This window comes from Nematostella vectensis, chromosome 10, assembly GCF_932526225.1.
Source record: "Nematostella vectensis chromosome 10, jaNemVect1.1, whole genome shotgun sequence".
Taxonomy (NCBI): Eukaryota; Metazoa; Cnidaria; class Anthozoa; order Actiniaria; family Edwardsiidae; genus Nematostella; species Nematostella vectensis.
In genome coordinates, this window is record NC_064043.1 from 10,284,629 (window position 1) to 10,311,678 (window position 27,050).

General features: G+C 39.9%; 2 protein-coding genes and 1 long non-coding RNA gene across 4 annotated transcripts; 2 read left to right on the forward strand and 1 right to left on the reverse strand.

Moving 5' to 3' along the window:
- Nucleotides 1-478: 478 nt before the first annotated feature.
- On the forward strand, nucleotides 479-19,922 carry LOC116603064 (coiled-coil domain-containing protein 158-like). 2 transcript variants are annotated; one of them, XM_048733303.1, is made up of 25 exons: nucleotides 479-864; nucleotides 1,172-1,197; nucleotides 1,906-1,992; nucleotides 2,294-2,349; nucleotides 2,438-2,573; nucleotides 2,817-2,926; nucleotides 3,206-3,296; nucleotides 3,852-4,085; nucleotides 4,195-4,271; nucleotides 4,631-4,741; nucleotides 5,299-5,413; nucleotides 5,691-5,933; nucleotides 6,295-6,606; nucleotides 6,888-7,238; nucleotides 7,928-8,129; nucleotides 12,223-12,288; nucleotides 12,435-12,507; nucleotides 12,635-12,674; nucleotides 13,204-13,362; nucleotides 13,978-14,070; nucleotides 14,315-14,400; nucleotides 16,854-17,019; nucleotides 17,215-18,307; nucleotides 18,698-18,781; nucleotides 19,499-19,922. In XM_048733303.1, exons 1-25 carry the CDS (start codon nucleotides 678-680, stop codon nucleotides 19,582-19,584), a joined length of 4,284 nt encoding a protein of 1,427 aa, XP_048589260.1. In that variant the 5' UTR covers nucleotides 479-677; the 3' UTR covers nucleotides 19,585-19,922. The 2 variants fall into 2 exon arrangements, with proteins under 2 accessions (XP_048589260.1, XP_032219915.2); XM_032364024.2 differs by having other exon boundaries at nucleotides 480-864; nucleotides 1,172-1,260.
- Nucleotides 19,923-23,102: 3,180 nt separating this feature from the next.
- Nucleotides 23,103-24,094, reverse strand: LOC116603066. The gene is made up of 2 exons (XR_004290463.2): nucleotides 23,988-24,094; nucleotides 23,103-23,744 (listed from the first exon to the last, which is right to left on the reverse strand). It is a non-coding gene; the product is annotated as an uncharacterized LOC116603066 (long non-coding RNA).
- A 323-nt stretch (nucleotides 24,095-24,417) lies between these two features.
- LOC5519265 (bone morphogenetic protein 2) lies at nucleotides 24,418-26,325 on the forward strand. Its single transcript, XM_032364025.2, has 2 exons — nucleotides 24,418-24,918; nucleotides 25,058-26,325. Exons 1-2 carry the CDS (start codon nucleotides 24,612-24,614, stop codon nucleotides 25,948-25,950), a joined length of 1,200 nt encoding a protein of 399 aa, XP_032219916.2. The 5' UTR covers nucleotides 24,418-24,611; the 3' UTR covers nucleotides 25,951-26,325.
- The last annotated feature ends 725 nt before the right edge of the window (nucleotides 26,326-27,050 follow it).

A 27,050-nucleotide genomic window follows, 5' to 3' on the forward strand; every position in this document is an offset into this window, starting at 1 on the left:
TGTTTTTTTGTCTGGGAAATGGGATTTGGGTCACAAAGGGAACGCGAATTTAACTTCCATTAACGGGAACGGAAAGACTGGTAATCAGCGACCGCGAAAGTGGGGTCTGCACTGGTAGCCCAGCCCAAGCTCTGAATTTGTCCCTAATGATTTTTACGGTAAACATAGGGCGAAAAAAACAAAATTACTGAAAAATAACTGAAAAACAACTGGTTCAAAAGACGTGTGTTGTGTTTATTTTACTTTTTTGCGTGTTATCTGGCCGTATTAAAGCGCCTTTTTCAAGATTCAAGATTCACGATTTAAATTCTTACTTCGTTCTGGTAAGAGTTCAAATCGTGGATCTTGAATCTTGGCACTATTGATTAGGGACAAATACAGAGCTTGGGCTACCTGTGGGTGGCCGACAGAAACGACAGGATTTTTTTCCTAATATGGGATGCCTGTGTTTTGTTTTCTAGGCTCCACGCGGTTGTCAATAAGAGCGCGGTTTGAGCGCGGTTTGTTTGAATACAATTCGTTTCAAGCGTTTCAAAAGACAGCTGCTTTCAGCTTTTGTAAACCCAAAGCTTTGCTTTCATTTCCCAAAATTTGTCTGATCCTTGATATGTACAGTTTGTAGTGTTTATTTTATTCAAGCGAGAGTTCCGATATGGAACAAGGCTAGTCGTACGAACATGGCTTCATCCTTACAACAAGGGCAAAACACCATAATGGACGACGAAAAGGAAAACATTGCAAGCTCTGCTCAAGGCCGTAGCCCTATTAATGGTATTCCTCCGCTTCCAGCAACGTTGATGATCCCTCCGGCGCCGTTAACTACTTGCTCGTCTGATACAATGAGTTCAGTACGATCAACGGAAGGTTTGTGCTTAATGCTTAAATGTTAGACCCTATTAAAGCTTGCGCTTAAGTTTCCAATTTTGATTCAAAGTTCACTAACCTCATTCTAAAATTAATGCTTTTTCGATCCAATAAGTACTCTACTACCAATGCTGCCGAGTGAGTAAGTCGTGGGGAATTTGGATACTTGAAGTTGCATTGATATAATACTATAATGCTATAATACACATTAATACTAGACATCGTAAAAAGTTCCACTTCACACTAAAATACAAAGTTAGTTGTGCAGCTAAAGTTCTGTTCTAGCATCATTTTTATTTTACCTCAGCTCAAAGGAATACAGCCACGACGAATGTAAGTGATATTACCGGCCTGCATCACAACCTAGAAAACATGAAACAGCACATCCAGCGTGAGGTCAGTAAAATGAACTAGAAAATGTAAAAGTTTAGTATTTTTATAGCCCATGTTATCATCACGAGACCTTAGGAATGTTCTTCAAATACAACTTACTGTACTGTACATATTTAGACACATACTCATTCTAAGTTGTTGTGTAAGTTGTTGTTAAAGAAGTTACTATAGGCCAAAATTTATGCTTCTTTTGTCCCTTAAATATGACAGATAAGTGATGCACAGGGATAAATTAAGTTATTTTCTATGTAAAAAGACAAGAGATTCCAGGAGTTCATATAGTTTCAGTGGAGGCAGTGGAGATGAAATTAAACTTAAATCTTAATCAACTTTTTTTTTTAGTGCCACTGCGTCCAAATGAAACCTCACACTCACACTCTTAGGTGTAGTCAAAGGGTGTCTACTATGCATGTTTGGAAATTCAATGCAATTGAACACAATCACATTGATTTGATTGTGTTTAGTATTCAAACAATCTTACAAAGCCATTTTTTATATCTTTATATAATTATATATTATATTTACGCTTGGATAACTTGGCCAAGAAAATTAAAATCAATTTCTATGAATTAGATATGATAATTAAGGTTTGCAGTTACCTGGCTTGTTTTGCTTGTTTTGACCACATACTCTTTTTCTGACCCTTAGTCCAATGTCTTACAAGACCTTCAATCTCAGTTGTCTGCACGAGAACATGAGTTGGATCGACTGAGGGCAGAACTACATCAGCATGAGGTACAGTAGGGATGACCTACATGATTTATTTGGTGATGTTGTCAAGATTTCTTGGTAATTAATCTAGCAGATTTAAAAATAATTATTTTGAACCCTGCACCTACATGAATTTGCTTGGGATTCAAGGTAAATCTTTATGATTTTTACATGTATCAGACAAAGGGGAGAGTCCTACTGAGTAAAATACAAAATTATTAAATTCACAATCACACTGTTATATTAAAACTGAAACAGCAATATATTATAGGTATGTTTTTAACCAATGTCCACATTTGACCGGTTATGTATATTTTGTCATTAGCAAAGTCAGAAAGACTCTTTGCAGACAATGAACACTAGAACACTAGAATGGCCAAGGTAATGAGATGTTTTGTTTTATTGCCTATATTATTTTTTTATTACATAGATACTCGACATATTAAAACTTTGTCTCTTCTTTTCCCAGAGGATTTCCTCTTGCTCCTCAAGGGCTTGGAAGTAATGTCTCCATGACAACCCAAAGCTCAAGTCAGAGGGATTTGGAAGTTTTCATGCAAAAATATAGAGAGCAAACAGAGGACTTGAGAACAAGGCTTCGTATGGTGAGATGTGCTGTTTTTACTATTGACATGCGTTGTTCCTACATTGCATTGCTGTTTCACCTTCATAGTGTTTGAGCCTGGGTAACAAAACTATTGTTTCTTTACTGTTTCTACTACCCTTGAGGACCTCCCAAAGGACCATCCAGATGTCCTCATTGGATAAAATTTATTAACCCTGTTCTCAAGCCAGGTTTTTATACCGCACGACCTGACCGTGGTTCAAACATTCTGAAATTTCCATAGACTACTGAACTGTGTGCTAAGCAAGAAGCTTACTACAGAGATATTGTGAAAGAGCTAGAGGAAAGACTTCATGAGACAATCGAAGGCAGAGACCATATCCTTGCGCTACGGTAAAACTATTATGTCATGGTTATTGTTTTCTTTGGTCTAGTGCTCTAATTTTAAATTGTTTGCCCCTTAAAATAGGGATACGTAATAATGTGATGATAAAAAGTAAGATGACTTTTTAACAGGAAGCCCATGCCAAAAAAAAGCCACACTAACCTCAATCAATTATTTTACGTTTATAAAGAGTACCTTTTTGAAGATATCGGTTTTTTCAGTGTTAATCAATTGCTTTGTCATAGAAATATGTTTGATTTATCAGCTGTTCCCCCTTTTTCTTACAGAGAGTCGGAAGCAGCAAGTCAGCTAAACCTGGTCAAGCAACTTGAGGCAGCTTTGTTAAAGCAGAAGCAATCTGCTGCAGATAAAGATCAGGTACTTCTGTATAATGCCAAAACGATTTGAGGGGTATTAAGTTGTGTTGGGTATTTTATTGAATGTTTCACATTTATATAAGGTACTGTAAGGTCTCAGAACTTTCCTACATCAGGGCAACTTTATTATATCAGGAAAGGAAATGAATTTGGGCCACCTTTATCCAGAAATGTGGGGTATGCTATTATTAACTCTGGATTTACACATGGGGCCCTATTTGAGTTCTTATCCAGACTTCAAAATGACCAGAGGAAGTGTTTTGTAACAAGGTATTCTGTATAGTTATGGCATTTAAAGATACAATACATAGGTCTGTCAGGGCCTTCAGTATAAAAGCGTTTTTTTTTTACAAACTACTGTAGGTATTTAATTCCACTGTAGGTAATGTTTTTAAAAAGGAATGTGGCTAGAAACGTTTACTTGGGTTGGGGTGCTGGTTCATGCCTCAGGCGTTCTTATAAATGCTTGGGGGTGCAGACACAAGTTTTCATGTAGGCGACATTGATACTATATGAGTAGTCTTTTGAAAATGTTATTTGTTGTTTGATGTTTCAGACTATAAGTTGCCTTGAAACACGAGTGAAAGAGTATGAAGAGTGTAATGTTGGGTACACGTCTGCAATCAGCCACCTCCGTCATGTAGTTCAAGATCAGGTGGTGAAGCGAGGGCGAGGAGAGCTGATTCTTGGCTCTTCTGGTCCGAAACCAGAATTGCTTGTGCAGGAGCTACAGAAATGCCTTTTTGAGGATGAAAGTGAAAAGCAGTTACTCAAAGCAAGGCTGGAAAAGGTTGGTAAATTGCTTGTTCCTGTAGTTGATTTTAAGTTGCCCATAACAATTGAAGACACCTTTTTAAAATGATTTCAAAGTATTTGAATGTTGGGTTTTGTCTGAACAGCTTGAGTACGACATTCAGTCTTCAAAGAGTGACTCACAAACAAAGATGGAGAAATTGAGCAACGACTATGAAGCAAGGTCAGTAGAAGAATGGTCACGGAACCATGACAGTTTGAGAAAATCCTGTCGTAATCCTCAAGGCTCGTGCTAAACTTACCAAAAGGTGTTCTCTATGCAGGCAAAGTCCTCACACTTTTTTTTATCTCTATATCTCTTCACCATTGATTTGATTTTCATTGTTGTAAGTTCGAGCAAAACGAGAATGTTGTCGAGATAAATGAGCAGTGTGTCATGTGAAATAAAGCATTTGTTAAAGCCTTTTGGTAGCTTCACGGAGTTAAAGCGTTATGGTACCGTGTTGAGACGCTTTTGGGAAACCCCGCCCACTTTTCCCTCCAATGTTTATGTCAAAAGCTCCCTATGTCGTTATCCTGTAGGATCACAAACCTGAAGGACGATCACTCCAAGGCCTTGGATATTGCCGCATCTCGTTCAGCCAGTGCGCGTGACGATCTAGACCAGCTGCAGCAACAACTTAAACATATCAAGTAAGGATCGGTGTAAAGACTTCACATAAAAAACAGTGGTGAACCTGTTTGTGTATTCTCTCTCTTGCTTCACGAAACCGGTTATCACCGCGGACATCTCAGGTTTTAGTGACCAACAAGTATAATCTTATGATGACTAATAGAATCTGTCTCAATAAGCTTTAGTGGGATTCACTGATAATAACAAAAGGGATTGCGAAATTGTAGTCGTAACTAGGGTTGGTCGCTTACAAAAGTAGTTGCAAAAAAGAGCTTTGACAGTACTTATGTTCAAGTGACGATAGCCTGTGTAGCAAACCCAAAGGGCTGGGATGAGGGCTTCCATTCCCTACATTCCCCCCATCCTTCTCTCCAGGCGCGCAAGGTCTTTCCCTCATCTTCCCAGCCCTTTGCGCTTGCTACGCAGGCTTAAGTGACGGTGGCACTGGACATGTTCTACAGTACAAACGCCAGTGGAAAGCGCAAAGTTAATGTCGAAAAAAAAGACATCAGACGCTGCTGTTAAGTTGAGCGGTGACCAGAAGTGAAGTTACTAATATGCCATTTTTTTCTAAAAGGGAGCAACATATTACCGAGATATCTGCAATGGACGATAAGATGAAATCCCTTCGCTTGGAGTTAGAGTCCGTATCCAAGCAAAAAAATGACTTATCAAAACAGTTTGAAACTCAGGTAAGCGTCAATTGGTATTTTTCCTAGCTTAAATTATTTTCCTTCATAAAATTTCGTGATATCATAATATTGTGGTACTAACATTATATTATCCAATGGTCATTCTATTGAGCTGCTACCGTCTAGTCCAAGACAACTAGGCTTATTAACTTTCTAAGACTGCCGTGCCTTTGTTATATCACACGCTCAGACTCTAAACTGTACCCTAGCACAGTTAATACAACCTCTTTTTGATAAAAGTAAAGGCGATGCTCTTACATTTACTTTTTCGTGTTAGTCGTCCACTTTCGAAAACACAAGCCGCGAGACCCAAGTAGAGCTAAACCTCATTCGCAAAGAAAAGGAGCAGCTTCAAGTTTCCGCGTCCCGAGAACAAGCCAACAGCATTATACTACAAGAGAGGCTCACCTCATGTGAGCAGGAACTTGCGAGTGAACGCCATCGGCTACAAGAGCTCATGGAGGAAAAGAAAGCCTTCGAAAACGTAAAGTCTGAAGAGATCACGAAATTGAATAACGAGGTATTTGGAAATCAATGATACATATTCTTAGCGTTCAGTAGTCTAATTAAACGCAATGGGCAATTATTTAATTTTTTTAGCGTAGCTAAACGCAATGTGAAATCCAACGCTCGGGCTTGGTTTAACTAAAACAGTAAGTAACATCTGGAAAGTTTGGAAGTCCAGAACTTTGGTTGTGACCGTGGTGGCCTTGTTCAATGTTCTGTACTGCGGGTTCGTTGAGTCCATCCAAGTAATCATTACTGTTGATTGCCTCGGTTGCAGACTGCGTGTCACAACCGCGGTAACGTATTGATTTTAATTAAAAACTTCAATCCAATCCTTGCATCTGTAAAAGGTTATGCCGAAACGTCTTTTGTAGGTTAGAGAGGCAAGATCGCTTTTGCAGCAGAAGGAGCAAGAATTCTATCAGCAAGCTGAGCAAGAGATGAGGAGAGTAGCCAGTGAGGAGCAGGAGAAGTCCAACTCCAGGCTTAACATAATTCTTTTTGAGGTGAACAAGCTGAACGTTCAGGTAGAAACCTTGAATAGGGAGCTGGCTGAAAAGGACTCCCAACTGGAGGAACTGAACAAAGAGAGGACAAGTCTGCAAGAAGCTATTGAGCTCAGAGACAGGGAGGTGTCGGTGGTGAGAGAGGAGAAGATTGAACTCGCTACTCGCTATGATGATAAGGTGAATGGGCATCTAAAATACAACGAGCTCACAGATGAATATAGACAAAGAAATGCATTTACGTTTGACAAATATGAAGGAAACCCGAGGAAACAAAGCTAGGTATAGGTAACACCGAAGTAGGCGATTCAGAAAGACAGTATTCAATTGAGACTTGATGCGATTCTAAGAATTCTGCAGACTCTTAGCTAACTGCAGTTATAATCGATAAACACTTGTGAACACGTGAAAGAGGTAGACAGGGTGCACATATGGTAAAGAGTATGTTTGTCTCATCTCAGGCGAAGGAACTGGACCAGCTAAAGGAAGATCTTCTCGCCAAGACAGGATTTGCAGAGGAGAAGAGCAAAGAGCTAAACAGCGCGCAAACCCAGATTGAGAAGCTCAAAGCTCAACTTGAGGAACGAGAATGGACCATAGCGAGCTTTAAGGAGCAGGGTGCGAATCTAGCGCAGATTCTTGAGCGGAATAACCAAACTGGGGATTCTCTGCAACGAGAGAGACAGGAGCTGATACAGAATCTACAAGAACAGGTCCGAGAGGTCCAGGAAATGAAGCGACATCGAGAGATTTTGGCGAAGAAGCTCAAGGCGAAGGATAAGCTTGTGAAAGACTTGGAGCAGCAAGTCCAGGTATCAGTTAGGTTGGGAGTAATAATGGGTAGTCGCTGGTATATATGGTGCGGCTTCTCTGGTGGTTAGGTGTAAAGGGAAAAGAAGGCCGCTTAGAAATTCGTAGAGCGCGTGGGAGTCAAGATGTCAGTTGGCTTGATGGGAGTAAAGATCGTTTGATGCTTTTTAGGTACCTCATCCATTTGTGTGGTTACGGTTGTGAAAATAATGAAGGTTAGATCATTAGGAACTGTTTGTGTATGGTGATTTTCGATGATGGAGATTAGACGGATAATTTAGGTTGGAGTAGGAGACTAGACACTATCGATATTAGGATTGGATGTGATGACCTCAATATAATTAATATTTTTAAAGGTAATGTTTACATATGCATGTTTGAATTTGGCTCTTTTTTAATTGCTTTGCTCATTGGTCTTTGAATAAAATTGTATTTTGATCACTGAAGCAGAGCAGATAATTGTTTTTTTTTATTCGACCAAGACCCCAAGCAACATGTTCTGAGTTAGGCGTATAAAGCGTCGATGAAGTAATTTGATTTTTTTCAGTTTGCATTCTCCCCCAGGCACACACCTTTTTTAACTCCTTTGAACGCAAGAAATTGAGACTTATGATGAATGACATTATTCAGAAAAATACAAATAGAGTCATTGAATTAGACACTCGTCTTTCTTTTTCGTTGACTTTCAAAGGATTTGCAGCAGACAGTAACAGTTAAGGGAGAGGAAATGGCAGCGCTGTTAGATGACCGCGAAAACGCCCTATCCGAGCTTAAGGGCCGTCAAATGGAGGTGGGCAAGCTGCGAGAGGAGAGGGACACACTTAACACAGTGCTGGCGGGAAAAGACGGCGAGAGGGAGAAGGAAATTAGTAAACTGCTATCTAGACTTAAAGGTGAGGTGTAGCTACATGAGAGATGATAACACCATTCGGTTAGTTAGAAGGAAATTAGCAAACTGCTATCTAGACTTAAAGGTGAGGTGTAGCTACATGAGAGATGATAACACCATTCGGTTAGAAGGAAATTAGCAAACTGCTATCTAGACTTAAAGGTGAGGTGTAGCTACATGAGAGATGATAACACCATTCGGTTAGTTAGAAGGAAATTAGCAAACTGCTATCTAGACTTAAAGGTGAGGTGTAGCTACATGAGAGATGATAACACCATTCGGTTAGTTAGAAGGAAATTAGCAAACTGCTATCTAGACTTAAAGGTGAGGTGTATCTACATGAGAGATGATAACACCATTCGGTTAGTTAGAAGGAAATTAGTAAACTGCTATCTAGACTTAAAGGTGAGGTGTATCTACATGAGAGATGATAACACCATTCGGTTAGTTAGAAGGAAATTAGCAAACTGCTATCTAGACTTAAAGGTGAGGTGTAGCTACATGAGAGATGATAACACCATTCGGTTAGTTAGAAGGAAATTAGCAAACTGCTATCTAGACTTAAAGGTGAGGTGTAGCTACATGAGAGATGATAACACCATTCGGTTAGTTGGAAACAGCGGGACGGAAAGAATGGTTATGAGAGAAATCCACTTTTTCCAACTTAAACACCTCGGAATATTTCCTTTTCTGGAAACACTTTTTTGTTTTGACATTCGAGGCATCAAAACATTGAAATAACCAAAATTTCGCAAATCCGATGCGTGAAGTTTTAGAAAATAGTGAAGTTAAAATATTTCTGCAACAAAAATTATGTTAGATTTCAACAGTAGCTTCTCCGACACGTGTTTCTGTTCTGGGTCACGTGACCATGGGAGGGGTCAAATGACGTCATCACTTGTGTTATTTAGGTCTAAAACACTTATGTTGAAAGTTCCAAGAGATTTGACAAAAACAGAAGCTTTTATAAAACAAACAAATTTCCCTAGCAACGTACTCAAAAGATAGTACCATAGGCCCTTAAAAAGGATTGGACCACAGAGCCACACTTGGATCAGCCACTGCAGAAAATGACTTGACACATACAGTATTTCATATTTGTTTTAATGTCTTAATAGAGGTATAATCTTAAATCATCTCATCTCCTACACACAAAAAGCATGTGGTACACAGAATATCAAATAAAACAAATAGAAGACACATTTTTTATTTTTTTTTTGCTTGGCTTGTACCAACCAGCCCATCTTTTGTATAACTCTTAAATTTAAATATTTGACAATGTCCCTAGAGCATGAATGGGCTATGACTTAATAGCCGAAAGGCTGAATGGGCTTAGGATTTATATGCCTTGAAGGTTAGAGGGATAATTGCCCAGGGGTGGGTTGGAAGGGGTGGGGGCAGTATTCAGTTATAAACATGATGAAATGGTCCAACATAGCTCAAAATGTCATACACCCAAAAAGGATGGAAACTTGCCACCCCAAAAATACACAAGCCTGTTGGTAAAATGTTCAATCCCAAAGAAATGCAGTGGACACATGTTATGTTATAAATGTTATTTACAGCATATTTATAATGCAATGTGTCTATAAAACAAATAATTTTCATGAGCTTATCATTCTTCTCCTAAACAATTTTACTCAAACAGAATTCTAATGATTTGAATTCTTTCTGGTAGAAAATTTTCAGTCAGAGTAAATGGGAGAAAAGTGGAAACAATTTGTCCAATCATACAATTTTAACAATCAATCACCATACATAAAAGTGATGTGAAATAATCATAGATCCCCTCTTATTTCAAAAGCCCATTGCACCTTTTGAATGCACAATATGCTGTGTCTTATAGTATGTTTTAGTGCGAATTATATAAGTATAATACTGTGTTAGCTCTGGGGATTTAATATACATAGAAACTTTTTAACCAACCTTCATCCATGCTCTTGGTTTATACTCGGATCATAATATAAGCTAGAAAACATGTTATTACTAGAAAACCTATTTTCAACAAGGAGTCCATGGACCAGGGGCAGGGCCGTAGCAGAGGCTGGGGTGCAAATCTCCATTAACGTTGAAAGCCATATAATCTCAAACCATTTTTCCACCAAACAGCGTTCTTTAAAGTTCTTAAAACCTCTCACTTATATCAATCTAGCCAAAACAAACCATAGATAAACTTTCAAATTCTGAAAAGGGAATTGAATTTTATTGAAATTTGAATTTTTCTACAGATCTTTGAAAATTTTCCTGGCCGCGCGAAAGGAGTTGAATCGAGTGAATAATTCCAAGTTTTGGAGGGAAAATCTGGAACAACGTATTTTCCTTAAATCCGTTAAAATTCAGAGACGGCAATACCACAAAATATTGGCGAATTGTTTTCTATTGCAATGCTACCCACAATGAAGGGAAGAATAATTTAGTCGAGAATTGTATGCGAAAAAAGAAAATATCGTTTTGTTGTAGGTTTCAAAAACAGCGCGCGCTCGTGAGAATGTCGCCATTCTTGATTGCGAATACAGCGCGCGCGCACAATGAAAAACAATTCACTAAAAAAAGACTAAAAAGACTAAAAAAAAAATCTGCTAAATTTTGCAGGTATGTTTCCTGAAGTTAAATAATCATTTGACTACCAGGTTGAGATATAAAGATGACGGTAAAAGTTGTAACCCCAAAACGTTCTTCAGCAATAGCTAAGAAGACATGTAGACGGGAACCAGTTTAGCGCGCATATGTTTTCTCATGTAATTTGGTTGACATCTCGATCTACGTCACAAATGACTGGACCCGGGCCTTTCAGTTCACGGCCTTTTTTCCGATAGTTGACCAAAATGCCTCAATATTACAGATTTGAGTTATTCGCGCGAACGCGTGTTTTATGGGGTCCATACGAACCACATACCATTTGATGAAAATATAAAAATATAAAGAATTGACAAAGTCTATCAACTCTGAAAGGTTATATGGACTTTAAGCATTGTCTTTGTAAATACGAAGGGGGTCCCCCCTATTTTCTTGGGAGTGCTACAGAACTAGGGGGTCAGTTTGTAACCATACTTTCAAAAAGTGTAATAGTCAATAACACATACCTTGAACAAATAAAAAAACTATTAAGATAAAAAGAATAGTATAAGTTTTTTTATCACTAACAGTGGAATACAAAGGAGAAAATTCAATGATCTCTCTGTCCATCCTTATATATTTACTTATTTTCATCTTCTTTGCCATGGTCAATATCTGAAATAAATTGTAACAAATATACTTAGAAAAGAGAAAGGGGTTTCTTTTCAATTTATAGAGTACAGTAGCTTATTATTTATGATGGCCTTATTGCAGAGGAGCCAACTGAAACTACAGCCTCACACAAAAATTTTATTTTATTTTTATTCAATTTAGCTATTTAATAATAACTTTGGCAGCGCTGTATAAGATTTCTGGTTTAAAAATCAGCCAGAAAAAGCAATAAAAATGATAGCAATAAATACGGCTAGGCTAGCTATCAAACGAAGCATTCCACTTGATAGTGTAGGGAGGGCCCTTGTTGCCTATACTTATGTCGGTGATGTGCAGAGCTCAATACGATATTGTTTAAAGAAACCAAACGTCCCAGCAACTGGCTTCGCGTCTCATATAGAGACTTACCGATTTCGAAAGCTACATAACCCCTTATTCTCAGAATATTTTTTCTAAGCCCAATGTGTTTGGGTTCGAAATCGGTCAAACATGGCGCTGCAGAGCTCCAATTCCCTTCGAATACTCACCATCTTCCATATTTTTACTCCATCGCTTTGAAGCCTTGCACGAGATATCTTGGAAAGATGACCTAACACACTGGCTGCTCTAAAATTGCAAAAACCGACGGGAAAAAGCTTTTAAAGCGAAAAATATATCTTCCCGGCGGTAAAAGGCGAGGGGCTTAAATGATGATGTCATAATCCATTTAGGCCGCCATATTTGTGTTTCCAAAAAAGAAAATATTCTGAGCTGTTAAATGCAGAAACTTGAGTAGGACATTTTTATTTTGTTGTTGTTGTTATTTTTACAACAATAATAGGCATAATTGACGAGTTCATAATAAGATGTTTTCTGTTTTTTTTTTCAAGGTTCCGAACAAGACTTGAATCTCACAAAAAGGCTCTTAAAAGCAAAAGGAGAGATGAGTGGTAAAGGTGGGTAGAAATTACATCATGGTGAAAGGAAGAAATCCAACACTTCATCACTCCTTGTTTCATCTTATAATTGTTGTTGATATAAACAGCTCGTGTACTCCCTTTCACGTGTACTTTTCCTTTCATACATTCTTTCTCTGTTCTAGCGGTCCTTGTCGCGGAGTCGATGCAGGAGCAGATTACCGCTAAGCGGGGAGAACTGGACTCCCTCAACAACAAGTACGTTTTCACAATGTTTTAGTTCTAGGAGAAATACAAGATCTAGCAGATGATAGTACATGTGTTAATCTGCCGTACATAATGTTGTAGCAATTTTATGATAAAGATTTTTTTTCCTGTTTCGCAGAATCCATTGGATGCAGGAAAGCCTGAATGCGGCAATCAAGGTAACTCTTTGGTATTCTTAGATTACGCAAAAACAGCAATCCGATGATGCGAAGATTTTTACCTCTAATAAATATACATAATACATTTTTCGCTTGAGATCCCAGTCAAAAGGTACTTCAACTGAACAACCCATGTTGCGTTTGATTTGGTCCGAATTGCGGTGCCAGGTTCGAATGCTGTTGTACACTGTCGAATGGTTTTCGAAAGGTTATTCGCTTTTTTTCGAGCAAAGTAAAAGTTCAAATATATCCATCTGTTCACTTCATATTAAAGCCGCATTATCACCAGTTCACTTCCGGAGGTCCGACGGAAACCTCAACCGTTAAAAGACAAAAGAATCTATAAAAATCCAATATATTAAACAGGCCATCCGCTCTAAATTATCATTCAGATCTTCAAAGAAACTTCCAATAAACACACTGCTTTCAATATTTTGAAATATTTTTCGCGTTTTCCGTTAAAAACCATCGGATACTGTTACGTGGTCGACCGGAAGTAAACTGGTGACAATGCGGCTTTAATTTACAGGACAAGCGTTATTTTGAAGCAAAGACGAACAAGCTCTCTGCCGAGTTGGCCCAAATGACGGAGGATCGGGATCAGTTGAGTTTCCAGGCGCAGCAAGTCCGGGAAGACTGCGATGGCTATAGGAAGCAGGTCAAACATCTGGAACAGGCTCTTGAAAAGGTACTACAATCGCAGTATGCTCCATCGATATCCATTATAAGCCAGAAATAAGTTAGCGTCAAAACTAAGATCAAACATTTAAAACAGGCATTTGAAAAGGTACTACAATCGCAGTATGCTCCATCAATATCCATTATAAGCCAGGCATAAATTAGCGTCGAAACTAAAATCAAACATTTAAAACAGGCATTTGAAAAGGTACTGCAGTCATAATATGCGCCATCAATTCAAAATTAAGCTTTATCTGTATATGATACTATATAAACTTTAGTCTAACAACTCAAGCGACCAGCCTCTACTGTTTAAAGGCGTGGCTGCTCAAGTGAACCCTCTCTCACCAAATAGTATGGTATGACAAAGATTATTCACCTGAAATATACTTTTTGCTTGCAAGGATGTCTTGGTTATAAGGTGAGGTTTTTCCTTTGACAAGCAAAGTACTAGTTCCATACGTTCATTTATGAATATTGATCGGCGCTTGGTGTCACAAATTAAAGCATGTGCTTGTAATTTTATTGAAAATCCTATATTATTTTCTATGCGATTCCGTTGCTATGATATGCCGGAATAAGGGTATTTTGTAGCTAAATGGCTCGTTTCCGTTGTTTTGAATAGGCTGCAATCAAGCACGCAGACACTCAAGCGGAAATAGAGAGACTTGGTCAGGATAACGCAAGGTTGAAACTCAAGCACTCATTGGAGATTAAGGTACTGGTGGTAATGATGTTTTTAATCCTGAGGAATATTTTTAAGAGACTAATTCGATGGTGCTCAATCCGATAAAGCTAACGACGTGAAACTAGTTGAACTAATGTTGTTGTGGGTAATTCAACAAGAGAATGGCGGCTATGATGATAATAATGTTGACGACGTTAATGTTGATGTGATGATTATAAGGATTTGCATATTTCTAATACTACGTAGTTACTGGCGAGATTTATGCTTCTTGAAGGAACTCGAAAGGAACCAGAGATCGTCTGTCAAACTTGATGCCGCTACTGTAGCCGAGATTCTTGGTCGTGTCACTGCTGGACTCAGGTAGGACCCCCTTCCCTTATTCTGCTGCAGTAGAACTTACAGTGGTTTCTCACCACGTGAAATGACGGCCAGTTTTATTCCCCTTTCACATGTTCACCTGGTATACCCCTTTCACATGTTCATCGGGTATACCCCTTTCACATGTTTATCTGGTAAACCCCTTTCACATGTTCATCTGGTATACCCCTTTCACATGTTCATCTGGTATGCCCCTTTCACATGTTCATCTGGTATACCCCTTTCACATGTTCATTTGGTATGCCCCTTTCACATTCTCATCTGGTATACCCCTTTCACATGTTCATCTGGTATACCCTTTTCACATGTTCATCTGGTATCCCCTTTTCACATGTTCATCTGGTATCCCCTTTTCACATGTTCATCTGGTATACCCCTTTCACATGTTCATCTGGTATGCCCCTTTTCACATGTTCATCTGGTATCCCCTTTTCACATGTTCATCTGGTATCCCCTTTTCACATGTTCATCTGGTATCCCCTTTTCACATGTTCATCTGGTATCCCCTTTTCACATGTTTATCTGGTATACCCCTTTCACATGTTCATCTGGTATACCCCTTTCACATGTTCATCTGGTATGCCCCTTTCACATTTTCATCTGGTATACCCCTTTCACATGTTTATCTGGTATACCCTTTTCACATGTTCATCTGGTATACCCCTTTCGCATGTTTATCTGGTATACCCCTTTCACATGTTCATCTGGTATACCCCTTTCACATGTTTATCTGGTATACCCCTTTCACATGTTCATCTGGTATACCCCTTTCGCATGTTTATCTGGTATACCCCTTTCACATGTTCATCTGGTATACCCCTTTCGCATGTTTATCTGGTATACCCCTTTCACATGTTCATCTGGTATGCCCCTTTCACGTTTATCTGGTATACCCCTTTCACATGTTCATCTGGTATACCCCTTTCACATGTTAATCTGGTATGCCCCTTTCACATGTTCATCTGGTATACCCCTTTCACATGTTCATCTGGTATGCCCCTTTCACATTTTCATCTGTTATACCCCTTTCACATGTTCATCTGGTATACCCCTTTCACATGTTCATCGGGAATACCCCTTTCACATGTTTATCTGGTATACCCTTTTCACATGTCCATCTGGTATACCCCTTTCGCATGTTCATCCGGTATACCCCTTTCACATGTTCATCTGGTATACCCTTTTCACATGTTCATCGGGTATACCCCTTTCACATGTTTATCTGGTATACCCCTTTCACATGTTCATCGGGAATACCCCTTTCACATGTTTATCTGGTATACCCCTTTCACATGTTCATCTGGTATACCCCTTTCACATGTTCATCTGGTATACCCCTTTCGCATGTTTATCTGGTATACCCCTTTCACATGTTCATCTGGTATGCCCCTTTCACATGTTTATCTGGTATACCCCTTTCACATGTTCATCTGGTATACCCCTTTCACATGTTTATCTGGTATACCCCTTTCACATGTTCATCTGGTATACCCCTTTCGCATGTTTATCTGGTATACCCCTTTCACATGTTCATCTGGTATACCCCTTTCGCATGTTTATCTGGTATACCCCTTTCACATGTTCATCTGGTATGCCCCTTTCACGTTTATCTGGTATACCCCTTTCACATGTTCATCTGGTATACCCCTTTCACATGTTCATCTGGTATGCCCCTTTCACATTTTCATCTGTTATACCCCTTTCACATGTTCGTCTGGTATACCCCTTTCACATGTTCATCGGGAATACCCCTTTCACATGTTTATCTGGTATACCCTTTTCACATGTCCATCTGGTATACCCCTTTCGCATGTTCATCCGGTATACCCCTTTCACATGTTCATCTGGTATACCCTTTTCACATGTTCATCGGGTATACCCCTTTCACATGTTTATCTGGTATACCCCTTTCACATGTTCATCGGGAATACCCCTTTCACATGTTTATCTGGTATACCCCTTTCACATGTTCATCTGGTATACCCCTTTCACATGTTCATCTGGTATACCCCTTTCACATGTTTATCTGGTATACCCCTTTCACATGTTCATCGGGTATGCCCCTTTCATATGTTCATCTGGTATAACCTTCTCACATGTTTAACTGGTATGCCCCTCTCACATGTTTATCTGGTATAACCTTTTCACATGTTCATCTGGTATATCTCTTTCACCTCCTCTGTACCTGTCCTGTGTACTAAAACTTGTGTGGTTGTATAAAACTTAGGTTTCGCATTTTAGTATTTTTGGGTATTATATATTTTTTTTGCCTCTCGGATCCCCTCCACCCGCAGGCATAGCCGTGTGTCCCAGGGTATAGTTACAATCTTTTATTTACTTGCCCATAGGGGTTTTCGTTTGATTAAAAGTAAGTAGACCTGAAACTATTTTTTGGTGAGTAATACTAATAGATTGGCCTGTTTTTTTTTTATTAGAATAACGCCGTTCAGTAATCAGACTGACTATAACGGGACACTGCCCGCGCTGCAACAGCCCATTGTACTGCAAAGCATGATGGGTACACCCAAGGAGACGGCCACCTCACAACCGCCTGTACCAGTCAAGAGTTTGTCCACGATGCTCCAGTCCACCCCCGCACAGGTACAGCGTCGTCGTGGGTTTTAGTCTCGTGCCTTGGTTTTTGGTCTGCATGATGTGCATGATTCAACTCCGCCACTTCTCAGATTTAGCTGCATGTATTTTTTTTTGCAGTTTACATGTAAGAATTTATTTCTTTTCCCATCCCCTACAATTTTCCAACGGTCCGTCCCTTATTCCGCATTTTTCCTACTCCAGGTTACTCCACAGAGTTTGATACCAGAAGATCACAACGAGCTCAAGTCCCTCCTTCAAGACGTGCGCAATATGATCTCTGCATTCCAAACACAATCTCAGCAGCCTTCGGCGTCCTCTCTACCGAGCTCCGACAAGAGAGACAACGCACAGCATGACAAGCAACGAATGGGCACCGGGGCTAACACACGGTCTGAGTCACCCGTAAACTTCACCGAGACCGGGCAGCGATACGGACAACCAAGTCAGACCGAGGCAAACACACGGCCTCAATCACCCGTAGACTTCACCGAGAGCGGGCAGCGATACGGACAACCAAGTCAGACCGGGGCTAACACACGGCCCCAGTCACCTCCGTACTTCGCTCAACTCACTGACGACGCCCATCGAGATAGGTACTCTGAGACACGCCCCACTAGGGTAAATGCACGACCACAATCACCACCTGTGTATCTAGACAAGAATCCCCAAGCGAAACGGCTCGAGTCGCCACCTGTCTTTGATGGCACGAACTCAACGGGGATGCCTCATTACCACGAGAAGGGATTCGACTCTGATGGATCTAACTTTGAGTACAAAATAGACAGTCAGTCGTTTGACAATTTTCGCCCTCCATTGGGAAGCTCGTCGCCTAAGCCAGATAGACAAAACTCATACGGAGTAAGCGCCAGCGGCGCGGACGAACCGGACTACCTGGATGATTCCATCTCGTCGCTCCTTTCCTTTCATTCAGCGGAGCCCAAGGTAACAACTCACGCTCGTTACCCCCCTAAGCCTGCGAGTGCGTCTTCCGGTACGAGCGGTCAGCGGAGCACTGAGGTTCGGCACCAGGCGAAGAGCGCTTCGTCTGTAGAGTATGGCCAGGATGGCCGTCGCCAGGAGAAAGCTTCCAGTGCGTCCTCCAGTGCGAGTGGTCAGCGGAGCTCCGGGAGTCGGTATAGGGGTAAAGCTGGAAGTGCGTCCTCGGGTACTAGCGGTCAGCGGAGCAGCACATCTCGTTACACGAAAGATAGTGAGACGTGGGGTGACAAAAGAACTATGGGATATCATGGCGGTAAATCCAAAGTGCAGAAACGGGAGAGAAAGCTTGATAACGGTAAGTAAAGTTATAGGTAAACATAATAGGGCTTTCACTAAAAAAATCACGTGACTTCTGAGACACGAAAGAACAACAACAACAACACAAAAATAGCTGTCACCACTCCAGAGAGTGACGATGAAAATGAGTCCTTTTTGACATTCTGGCTGATTCGTAAGCGCTAAATACCTTTTTGTTGTTGCTATTTTGCAGCAAGAGCCGGAGCGCGCGAGAGGCTGTCGCCTGTTGTTGCTGACAATCTTTATTTTTTTCCATCTGTTGGTATTTCCTATCAGCGCTCTAGGCTGATACTGAATTCCCTTGTGAACATGTAGAACTCTATCTTGTTACTTGTGAGACGGTTGTTGTTGACATCTTCATCTTTTTTCCAATGCCTTATTTTTCCAGGCTCTCCGCCATCTTACCAGCGCGCTGAGCTAATACTGAAGTCCCTCGCTCAGACTGGCTCACAACTTACCAGGAAAAATAAAGGTAGGACTTCTTTCCAAGTATGCTTAACTAATAATACAGTACCAGGACTGTTCAAGTAGCTCTATCAGCCGCCTTTTTGAAACCCTAGCAACTGTGTAGAACCATTAGAAGAAAAAAAAACAATCCGCTTTTCTTCAGTTCCTTTGACAAATTTTAAGCGATTGACTGTTTTTAAAGGTAATTTTATCAATCTATGTGTAAATAATGTAAAGGTAAACTTAATTATAGAAGCAAATCTTACAGCCTAGCCCCTGTCGTTCTTTTGGGTTTTCGCTGGTGTTTCGGGTTTCCTGTTGTTAATAATACCGTAATGAATCGATTAACCGCCCCGGGCGCTTATAAAATTTTTCCGGTCTTTAAGGGGGCGCTTATTAGAGAGGGGCGGTTATTTGGGAGGGGCGCTTATTCCATTTTGGCGAAAAAATACCAGCAACTTTATTTACGAGAAACTGAATCTACAGTAAAAATGCTATTAGATTGTTTATAAATCGATGACAATATCGTTGTAATGTGTGAATGTCAATGCAAGCTAAATTAAATGAAGATTTACACCATTCAAGTAGCGCTTTTGTTGGGATACTTTCTGGGGGAGGGAAGGGGGCGTTTATTCCAAAATACGACGTCGAAGGGGGCGCTTATTTAAAGGAGGGCGTTTATTCGAATCATCACGATAAGTTGAATAAGGATGTTTACATTTGTTTTTCGCTTTGTTTCCAGAAATCGCTAATCTCCTCAATGAGCAGGATCGTCGGATCCGTAAATGCAGAGAAAACGAGAACGGTATTCACTCGATGCTTAGCTAACCTTTACCGATTATGGTTAGGAGAGGCGTAATTGCTACACCTTCCCCGACGTGCGTGCTGTCTCGCGTGACGTAAATATGCCGCGCGCTGTTATAGATGCCCCGGGTGTTTCGCGGGTCGTGCAAATATTTCTAAGGTTTACAAATATCCCATAATTCTGGAGGTTATGGATTTAATCAGGGACCTGACGTATTCAATACAATTACACTTGCATATAGCAGTTTTAAATTATTGTGTACGTACGTTATGATTTGTTTGTAAATAGCGATTTTACTATAGATAGATGTGTATTTTAGACATTTATATTATCAAGTATATTAAAAATATCCAAGCTCATACTAAAGTGTATAATTTCCCGTTTCGCTGAGATTTCTGCCGACCGCAAAAAAATTCTCCCTGAGCCTAAATCCGTGTTAAAGGTAACACAGCATAAAATTTTCCGAGCAATCGAGCACTTTTAAAGAGACGAGAATATACCAGAAACCACAAAAATATCGAATGTCGTGAGGCACGACGTGAGTTTGGGAATATTTTAATTGCTTTATCGGCAATACTCAGCATCAATTGGCGCTATTTTTGTGGTAAAATTGTCTCTTTGTTTTAACATGATTCACAGACAGCAGACGGTATAATAATTCACTATGAAAAAAGAGGCGGGAAAATAAGCGCGCGCATGCGAATATCCGGGGCACGTACAGTATGTCACTGGATGATCCGGTTGCTTGTCAAGGCAACAGTGATTTTGGCCAAACAAGGGCGTTTTAGCGCGAAAAGTTTTTACCCTGCTTTGGGGCGAGGCAGAGGGTGGTGGTGGTGGTGGGGGGCAGTTTGTTGTGATAACGGCTGTATTTATCTTCAATTGCCAGTGAGTGGATCACACTTTGACAATATCATTGCACATTGTCGTCAAAGGATATAATTTTCCAATAGCAGTTTTCCATTATACATTTATTCAAAATTGTCTCCCCCTACCCCTATAAGTAGGGTTTGTTGATGGCCACACGTAATACCACGGTAGACTAGACATAGCGTCCGCGCTAGTGTTATTAATACCGTTTTAACTTTTCGCACCAAGATATACCCTTATGAGCTCTTCAATTTTTTATACACTTATAGTATTATTGTTTTCAAGTTTTTAAATACAGAGTCACTCAAATGTGTATTATTCCTTGTACTTTAGAAAGCCTTGTCAGAATTGAGAAAAATGACGATGTTTTTTATGTTTATTGGATACTGTCATCGGTCAAATATTCAAAGAATCTATAGAATGGTGCTTATAATCACGTAGCCACCGTTCCCGATCAGAAGCTTCCTCCGAAAAGACACCTCCCGAAAAGACATTTTAAGATATACGCCCCTTTTCAATAGGCCCTATCCTAATAGACGTTTACCCCCGTCAAATAGAAGCCTGCCAAAAATAAACGTCCGCACAAAGGACGTGAATGTCATTTACACAACCATTCGCAAATTTCGCCACATCAACGCTATTTGAAAAACTGACTGAATGATTTGAAAAACAAATAAATGCCGCTTTTGAATGCAGTGTCTGAACGGATATAATAATATACGTTATTTGAAAAGTTTCGTGATTACTGCCTCTCCTTGGAGGTATGCCCAATTGAAATCATCGTGACACAGCATTTGCAGCATGCTCAGCGTTTGTCGATTGATTGATAATGTAGTATCAGACCAACAATGTGTGCACCCCTATTTTATCAGAACCTTTAAGAACGTCCAGCGTGAGACCAAATTCTAAGAACTTGTTAAATCTCAGAGAGCAGTTTGTTATTGTGATTTAGAATCGTTGTGTTCATAATAACAACCTTAAATATCATGTTTACTGATCATATGTTATTAACCTCTGTCTACTTACTTTGTTAAACTTTATATAGTATTATATTTTTATACACTTAAATTTATGAACATTCCTTATAACATATCAAAATGCTACTAAGATATGAACGGCCCAGCCTCAACTGAAAATTATTATAAAAAGAGTGTACTCGAACACCTAGCCTTGCACCAACCCTGAAGCTGAGCTTTCCTTTTTGCTTAATTTTATGCAAACAAGATCTTGCGAGTAAGATTTTAGTCGGGCTATTGTCTGAACATAGACTAGTGAAGACAGCTAATGTCTGACTTATTACAACACCAACTGTCATGACGTGTAATTAAAACAAGACGCTTGGGAGGCATTTAGCGGGGTGAAGTCTGTAAAAGATGGAGTGTTTAGAACCTTATAAATAATTCCCATGATAAACAAATGCATCTAGGGTTTGTGAATTCCAGTAACAACAGAAAAGCAAATGGAATAAAAAGAAATGCACAGCAGCATCTTACAATACAAAAAAATGTTTTTAAACCTCAAGATTTGATCCCTTATTATCATTTGATTGATGATAGGAAACTCCATTTCCATGCATTGATTGGTTAATATAATTAGTATTGGCAGATGCTTCAATTTGCATTACACCCTTTAGCTAAATATGTAGTATGAATTATTATAGAGAGCTCTGAAATAGTTTATAAAATCATTTAACGATGATATCTCTAACAATACACAAGATCCTAGAGAACTGGCCATACCGAACAAATCTCTGGAATGAGAATCAAATGTTTTAAATCTTCCATCGGCAGTACAATAAATAGCCACAGTATTTGAACCAACAGTCAAAATGAAAGACCTGTATTTTTCTCTAATAATGTTTGTAAAACATTATCAAAAGACATAGAACAGTCAAAACCTTCTGTCACCGTACCATATATACTGCCAGTATAGCTTGGACTGTATTGAAGCTGATAGTTAATGTCAGACATTGTGATTGATTTCAGGCACTTCTGTCAACATCAAATATGATATTGTCTTGACAAAGCTGATAAACTGGTATACAATTCATTACCAATGATATTGACCAAATACAGTGGGGTAGAATTGATTGTTATAATCTTATAAATGAGGGCACACAAAGACATAGCCCATATCTGTCAACCTCGCTACCTCGATACAGTATATGTATAAGAAGCATCAACATAGCTGAATACAGTAAAAGTATGGATATTTTCAAGAAAATTAGGCTTGAGAAAAGGTTCAAAATCTTGAGACACCCGCCTAATGCGGGAGAGTTTACAGCTATGATAGCTACACACTGGCGACTACATTTGATCCAAATAATGCTACATTTCCTTCACTATATGATGCAATTGTTGTTTTAGTGGAATCAATAACAGGGCCAGGGTAGTTTCTACAAAGATTAAACTTGCAACAATTCTCTCTGTGAGTGACATTTTTAAATAATATGGCTGCCGCTGAATTGATAATTACACCCACATGGGCTTCATCGACTTTTCCATTTTACTTTATTATTCTTACTCTGCCTCTGTTTATATGAATATACCTTACTTTGAAATATGCTGACCAGACGTCGTGCTCACAAATCCTTTTTAATTGAATATTTCTTCGTAATACCGGTAGTCATGAATTCGAGATGACTTTGGTAAATTTTTCACGATATTTTTTCGAACAAGTCTTCTTATGTATCTGCTTTACAGATAATGAAAAACACGTGCAAGCTGTTTCTTTGGAATCCCACTTGGTTCTCTGCTTCGTCTTCTTACAACGCGAGTGAGATGGTTACCAAACAAAACAAACTTTGCGTATCGAGATCTAGTTCCATGATAGTGAATTAAAGATAACTGCGCAGCTTTTCCTAATATATCACAGTCATTTGATGCATCCAAGAAAGCTGGAAAGTAGCGATAGAAAGTTGGAAGCGTATGACGCACGTGGCTTCGGGCTTTGCCATATAAGGATATTGTTGCGCAATTTTTCAATTATGTGGCGGAGGAAAAAAACGGAAAAAACCTAAATCTCAAGTCGGCCTACCACAGGTAGCCCGACTAAAAATATCTACTTTTTTTATCTTTAAACCAACGTTTCCATCTCCTATACAAGTAATATCGTATTTAGACTGAAGCCATTCCGATGTGATTTTCCTTTAACGCACATAAAAACTGCAATTGTTCTTGGATACCTTTTTTTTTCTCCTTTATAGCCGATCCTTATCCCGCGCCAGATTCTTCTCTCCGTGCGCAGGTTTGGCTCGCCCCCAGGACGCCACCCATTACGTCACCATAGTGTCTCGAGGGCTTTCAGGAAACCGCTAAAACAACAACAATAGGGTTTTTCTCAAGACACTCTTAATCCACAGAAATCGGTGCCATACAAAGGAAGGGATAGGGCCTTATGTGAAAGATAATAGCCACATTTATAAGGTGACAAAGTGGCGCCTGGCCGCGGCACGGTACGACCACAGTATGGTCAGCTTAGCTGGAAATCCGAGGACTGACCTAGGGTAGCCAAAGCTGGCACAACCACACTCTCTTCCTCCCTTTCCCTCTTTTACCTGTAATAGCTAGCAAATTATTGCATTCTTTCTGATAATGACAAACTACATTAGCAAAATATGTGGTTTAGACAGAGCCTGTGCAGGTACTTGTTTCTGTCATTTTGTCATTGAACCGTATTATGGCTCCATGGTGCTTCTGGCGTGAGCCTAGTAATAAATAACTCCAATTTTCTCGACCGGAACACCATGTTCTACCAAGCTGTAGCTTGTGACCTCTTAGTCAAACTCTAGGCTTAGTATTCATGGAGGTTTCAAGGTGACGGGGTATTTATCCTGGATTGTTTATATTATGTTTGTGTTTGAAGTCTATGAAATGCACTGCTCGTCTCACTCAGTTGGTCACGGTACACGGTGCGCGGGCTTATGAATCACATATGCGGATAGTGTTTTTCAGATCATTAGACCGTCTTCCTTGATTAACAATGGGTGTGCGTTATTTTGGGCTGTACCGAGATAAATTGAAAAATTTGCTAGTGTTTCAGGATCTAAGGTTGAGTCGCTAGCTGAAAGCGACTGTTGTTACGCGCGAGATTCCAGCGTGCAAGCGAAGGGCATCCAGCCACATTCTCATGACGGTGCGTACAATATAAGGGGCGGTTTAGTGTCTGCACTGCTCAAACCATGCACAGCTCGTCTACTCAGTCTCTCTCAGCGTGTCGTGAAATGAATCATTTCAAACTTTTGCTGTTTTTAACGCTGCTGTATCCGCCGTATCGAACGGTCGCTGATAAACGATCTCTAGAAATAGACGATTTAAAAAGTGACTTACTCAACTTATTAGAAGTGAAAGAAAAGCCTGCGATTTCTAGAAGTAGGTGGCAAGTACCGAGATATGTAATTGAGTTGTATCGAAAGCAGGCTTTCATCGATGGCTTCACGAAGAACGGGCATTCTACACCGGGAAGGACTGTCCGTACCTTCTTCCGAGGTTTGTATGTGATCGTTTTCATTTCGTGAGAACACTATCCTGATTATGCAAACTAGTGACCGCTATGTTTAGGGATCTTGTGTGTACTTATGCACAATAATCTCGCTAATAGAGCTGTCGTTTACTTTCTCGTCACCAGACGAACAGGACAAAAAGGGGCCCCACAAGCACCTATTCACTTTCAATATTTCCGCTATGCGACCAGCTGAGAAAGTGGAACACGCGGAAATTAGGATTTTTAAGCGGAGGTCGAGCCTACCGAATCCTCGTGCACTATACAAGGTTACAGTGTCTCGCCTGACAAAGCCTTGGAGTTCCGTAAACAAAAGATGGAAAAGAAAATTGGTGGCGTTGGATGTCCAATTGGTTAAATGCAGGAAAGTGGGGGAGTGGATAACCTTTAACGTAACATCTGCTGTCAAATTTTGGTCCAAGTATCCGAGTAAGAATTACGGCCTATGGGTGTCTGTTCGCTCATATCAGGCACCGCCGTCTGACTTCAAGATCGCTACCGGCGGTCGAAAGGATCCTATTCTTGTGGAATTTGGCGTCGATCGGGAAAAGCTTCAAAAAGCGCAGATGGCTGAAATACAGGATGAGCTTCAAGAAAAGAAACATGCCTTGAATTATAAAGTACCGAACGTGGACGACCTTAGTCGTGATAATAGCAAAATTATCATGGCCTCTCGGACGAGGAGCCGAAGGGACGTGGCGGACAACTTGTGTCGTCGCCACAGATTGTTCGTAAAGTTCCAGGAGTTGAATTGGAGCGACTGGATTCTCGCACCTCGTGGGTTTAGCGCCTATTACTGCACAGGGACTTGTCCTGAAGTCATAGAACAATACTTCAATCCGACAAATCACGCAATTATCCAGAACTTGTTGCATCATCGGTACAGTAAATCTGTCCCTGCGGCATGCTGTGTGCCGACAAGACTTCATTCTATCAGTATGTTGTACTTTGAGCTGGATGGCAGCATAGTTCTTAAGGAGTACGGGGAGATGGTAGCAGCTTCTTGTGGCTGTAGGTAGAGACATCATAGACAATCACTAATGACTGGCCAAATCCCTCCGTCGCACGCACCAAGTCTATAGTTGAACTATTATACCATTTACGGGGTTAAGGGAGTCTAAATTTTATTTATATCATGTCTTTTCGACGGGGTGAAAACTTGGGTAATATTTAGAGTAAAACTCACTGCTTATTGTTGTGACGTTTAGATTTGAATGATAGTCTGGCAAAGCCATTTATACATATGATAGAAAGATATAGAAAAAATTTATTTGATTCCGCTGTTCGCGGAGTTAAGAAACAAAAGCAGTAGTTTATGCAAAGCTTCTAGTGAAGTTCCTTTGACTTGAACTTCGTTGAAGATAATTAAACCATTAAAACAATTTCAATTATTATTCAATCGTGTTTTAAATGCCATTCCAATTGAGTTCCTGACCCAAGGCACTTAAGCTGAAGTATATTTCCTCCGCCCTGTCACTAAAAACTATGTCCCGGTGACTTTTGATCGGAGTAGTTCCTCTCAGATGCACCCTAGGTTTCCTGGAGTGCTGCCTTGACCGTAGTGTTTTGCTCGTATTACAGGTTCTGAAGAGTGAATCGTGTCTACAGTCTGCGCTTGCTATGCCATTATCATACGAGACAGACTAAACGGTATTAAACTCGAACAGCACTCAACCTTGAACAACCAAATAAATAACTGCTCGTCTTATTAAAAACATCGGCATTTATACTCTGTTAGTTGTTTTTGGCAAATCTGAGCACCTTGCGCCTCACCAATCTGGACTACACGCTAACTGGACGTTGGTTTGATTAATTTACTCCCTAGCTTTCATTGGTCGTGTAAGTTGTTAATACACTCACTTGATGACTTGTCTACATTTCGTAAGAACGTTAAAACCTGAGGTAAATAAAACTCGAACTTTTCGCAATCATAAACCGGATATAGGATATGCATTCGGGTGTAGTTCTTTTTTTTATTTCTTAGAGAGTAGCAAAAGTTCAGATTTTTATTTCACTTCTGTAAACTTTTTCCTCAATTTGTTTGTCAGCAGTGGCCGCACGTAGTAGTATATTATAATCTCCTTGTGACACAATGTGATTTCAACTTTGTGAATAACCC